Below are 2,500 nucleotides of genomic sequence, written 5' to 3'. Positions count from 1 at the left end.
GGTTCCAACTTCTTTTATGGCTTGTATGGCCTAGTGGGCAGCGCCCTTGCCTTTCAATTGAAAGACCTGGGTTCGATCCTGATGTGAGTCAGAAATTTATTTCTGTTCCACACGTGACTGAGTGTTGATTATTTCTGTATATATATATATATATATATATATATATATATATATATATATATATATATATATATATATATCAAATGTATATAATTATATACACATAGTAATATATATATATATGAATATAAATATATTTTGTGTATGTTTACTTATAATTATGTACGTTGAATGGCCCTTTTTATATTATAACTGAAGATGTCCTGATGAGATGACTACGGGTCAAGAAACGCGTCGACAATAATAAGCGGCTATTACACGGGCGAATTTTCACGCAGCACGGCTCCGTTCGCTCAGCATTTGCTGAACAAACGCTCAGTACGTCCAGCAAAACCCGATTCGCGTATACCCATCACTGCTGGGTGAAATCGCCAGCATTTGTTTACATTCGTTCGGCGGTCGACGTTCACGTGTACGAGCTGCAGAGCATCGTCAAGAACATCACCATGCCTGTGCAATGGACATTTGAGAATGAGGAGAGCCTTATTGCAAAAGTGAGATCGCGACCAATCCTGTGGAATCCAAGGGATCCTTCCTACAACAAGAAAACCCTTAAAAAGTACTTGTATGGCGAGATAGTGAGGGAACTTAAAGAAGCGTTTCCACATGTAGAAGGAATTAATGATGCAGGTATGTATATTGTTTTTATGTAGTCACTATTTAGTTTTATAGTAGTAGTAGAACACTTTAGGCCATATTTGGTTGTGTGAAGTATGGTAATCAGCAAAATCATGGCCTAGCTAGGCCATGCAAAGCCATGACCTAGCTGGGCTAGGCAAAGCAATGGCCTTGCAAGGCCATGCAAAGCCATGGCCTAGCTGGGCTAGGCAAAGCAATGGCCTTGCTAGGCTATGCAATACTATGACGTAGCTAGGCTATTCCTTTCATAGTTCTGTGGCCAGCCAATGTTAGAGAACTGCCATTAGAGGCTAGCTTAACCATAAACACCAACCTAACCTTTGTCAGTCATGTGATATGATACCATTAGCATGTGACAATATGTAATATGGGTTATTTCGTGATAAATACTTTATTAACACTCAACTAGTGGCAAGCCTACTCATATTGCTTAATATACTGTAACAGATATAAGCTAGAATTCAGAGGACATAACGGCACTCTGGGTAGGATAGCATAATTTGAGTATCAAACAGCACCATTATCATTTTTGGGGTGTTTAATTTAGGAAAAGTTATAGTAGAAAAGTTGTTTATATTGTCCTAAAATGTAAGTATGTGAAGGTGGAACTCTTAAAAGGGGGGCCTTGGGGGCGTAGCCCCCCCAGCTAGGCATTAACCAAGTTAGGGACAGGTTAGGTAGGTGTTTTGGGTTAGGCTAGTGCCCTATAATGTCCTAAAACACCTACCTAACCTCCTGACCTGTCACTGAATTATTGCATGGTTACTATGAGAAATTCTGAATATTGACTATTCACATCTCAAAAGTTGCATGTACATAGAGGGAAATTGTCTCAAGTGTCGTTTCATTGAACAAGTATGAACATACGCTGGCCAAAGGCCCTTTGGATCCCCTGTATTGAGTATTTTAGACTTTGTTTTTGTTTTTTGGATACCAGCCTTAAAAGCTGAAATTCTAACCTAACATACTTAGCCTGGCCAGGAGGCTTCACCCCTGATCCCCTGGTGTGCCAACTTATAAAACACCCCTTTCATTTTCATTATTATTTCTATGATTATTATAAGTTAATCAAAATACCCCTTTCATTTCATTATTTCTATGATTATTGTAAGTTAATCAAACTTGAATTTTTCTCTTGCAGATGCTGTAATGATGAAGTTTAGTAGCTAAAAACATCATTTCGGAGGAGCTGGCTAAAATCAAACGATTAAAAAGTGGCTCAGGAGGAGACTATGTTCCAAAATGGAGGCTCTTTGATTTAATGTTGTTCCTGACTGATGTTGTCACCCCAGGGAAGAGTACATCAAACCTTGAGACTACTGTGTCTGTAGGTATTAAGAATGTATGACTGTTTCAAGTATTGTATGTTTATTTTTGCATTTCAGATTTATTATAGAAGTTGCCTTAATTTGTATATTCCTTTTTTATAATTTACCTTTTTTTCAGCAGGAGTCCCAGTCCTCCCACCAGCAGGAGTCTCAGACCTTCAATCAGCAGGATTCCCAGTTATCCCAACCTCTTTTGGTACAAGTTGACTCTATCAATCAGCAGGATTCCCAGTTATCCCAATCTCTTTTGGTACAAGTTGACTCCTATCAGTCTGATGATGAAGGCATCCATCAGCCATTGCAGACATTCAATTATGACAGTAGTGTAGATGACATTGATCTGCCTACCCAATCATCTTCACACTCTGTGCCAGGAACAAGTCGATCATCATCATCACGGAATAATGAAACGT

At 38.8% G+C, this 2,500-nt stretch overlaps 1 protein-coding gene and 1 long non-coding RNA gene across 4 annotated transcripts in view; both read left to right on the top strand.

The window, feature by feature from the left end:
* The window catches only part of LOC136846445 (uncharacterized), a 798,351-nt gene that overhangs the window by 645,007 nt on the left and 150,844 nt on the right, over positions 1 to 2,500 (top strand). The gene's annotated exons all lie outside the window — the stretch shown is intronic.
* Positions 1,954 to 2,500, top strand: part of LOC136846375 (uncharacterized) — a 1,146-nt gene continuing 599 nt past the window's right edge. Inside the window, exons 1-2 of the mRNA XM_067117172.1 lie at positions 1,954 to 2,086; positions 2,206 to 2,500. The exon at positions 2,206 to 2,500 is cut by the window's right edge and continues 599 nt beyond it. Coding sequence (XP_066973273.1) covers positions 2,021 to 2,086; positions 2,206 to 2,500 — 361 coding nt within the window. The 5' untranslated portion in view covers positions 1,954 to 2,020. The remainder of the gene's footprint in view (positions 2,087 to 2,205) is intronic.

Source organism: Macrobrachium rosenbergii, chromosome 15 (assembly GCF_040412425.1).
Source record: "Macrobrachium rosenbergii isolate ZJJX-2024 chromosome 15, ASM4041242v1, whole genome shotgun sequence".
NCBI lineage: Eukaryota > Metazoa > Arthropoda > Malacostraca > Decapoda > Palaemonidae > Macrobrachium > Macrobrachium rosenbergii.
This window is presented reverse-complemented; position numbering and strand designations above follow the sequence as displayed.